At 43.3% G+C, this 436-nt stretch overlaps 1 protein-coding gene across 4 annotated transcripts in view; it reads right to left on the bottom strand.

Moving 5' to 3' along the window:
• Positions 1 to 436, bottom strand: part of RXFP1 (relaxin family peptide receptor 1) — a 48,924-nt gene that overhangs the window by 17,009 nt on the left and 31,479 nt on the right. For all 4 annotated transcript variants that reach the window (XM_090138452.1, XM_090138453.1, XM_031614236.2 and 1 more), the window contains exon 4: positions 151 to 256. In XM_090138452.1, the coding sequence (XP_089994578.1) occupies positions 151 to 256 (106 nt within the window). The remainder of the gene's footprint in view (positions 1 to 150; positions 257 to 436) is intronic.

Below are 436 nucleotides of genomic sequence, written 5' to 3'. Positions count from 1 at the left end.
CACTGTTATAAATACCGACATTACACAGAGTTTTTCAGTTCCTTTTCTCCTGTGGTATGCAGTGAAAAACTATACTTCAAACCTTAGAGGAATTGTTAACTGATTGTCAATCCTGAACACAGCACAAGACCCCCATCATGCTCTACTCACATCATGGTGACGTTTGAAGGGACCAAAGGGACGGCACGCAGTTTGGCAGCATCACAGGAGACCTCCAGCCCTTGGCATGTACATTCTGCTGGTACAGCACCAGCCACTGCAGGAAGGCATGAGGGTGGTCGTGGTGGAAGATTGGGTTTGCATTGTGATGGAATGCGGAGGAAAGAAATACAGTGTAAAAAGAACAGTAAAGCTAAAGATGGATCTACCAGCCTGTGTCAAATGGAATTTAAATGAAGGAATACTCTTTTTTTTACATCATTTGTATAGATCTAGG

The sequence above is a fragment of the Phasianus colchicus genome, chromosome 4, assembly GCF_987193195.1.
Source record: "Phasianus colchicus chromosome 4, bPhaCol1.hap1.1, whole genome shotgun sequence".
Taxonomy (NCBI): Eukaryota; Metazoa; Chordata; class Aves; order Galliformes; family Phasianidae; genus Phasianus; species Phasianus colchicus.
The sequence above is the reverse complement of the archived record's forward strand: the minus strand, read 5'-3'. Positions and strand labels throughout refer to the sequence as shown.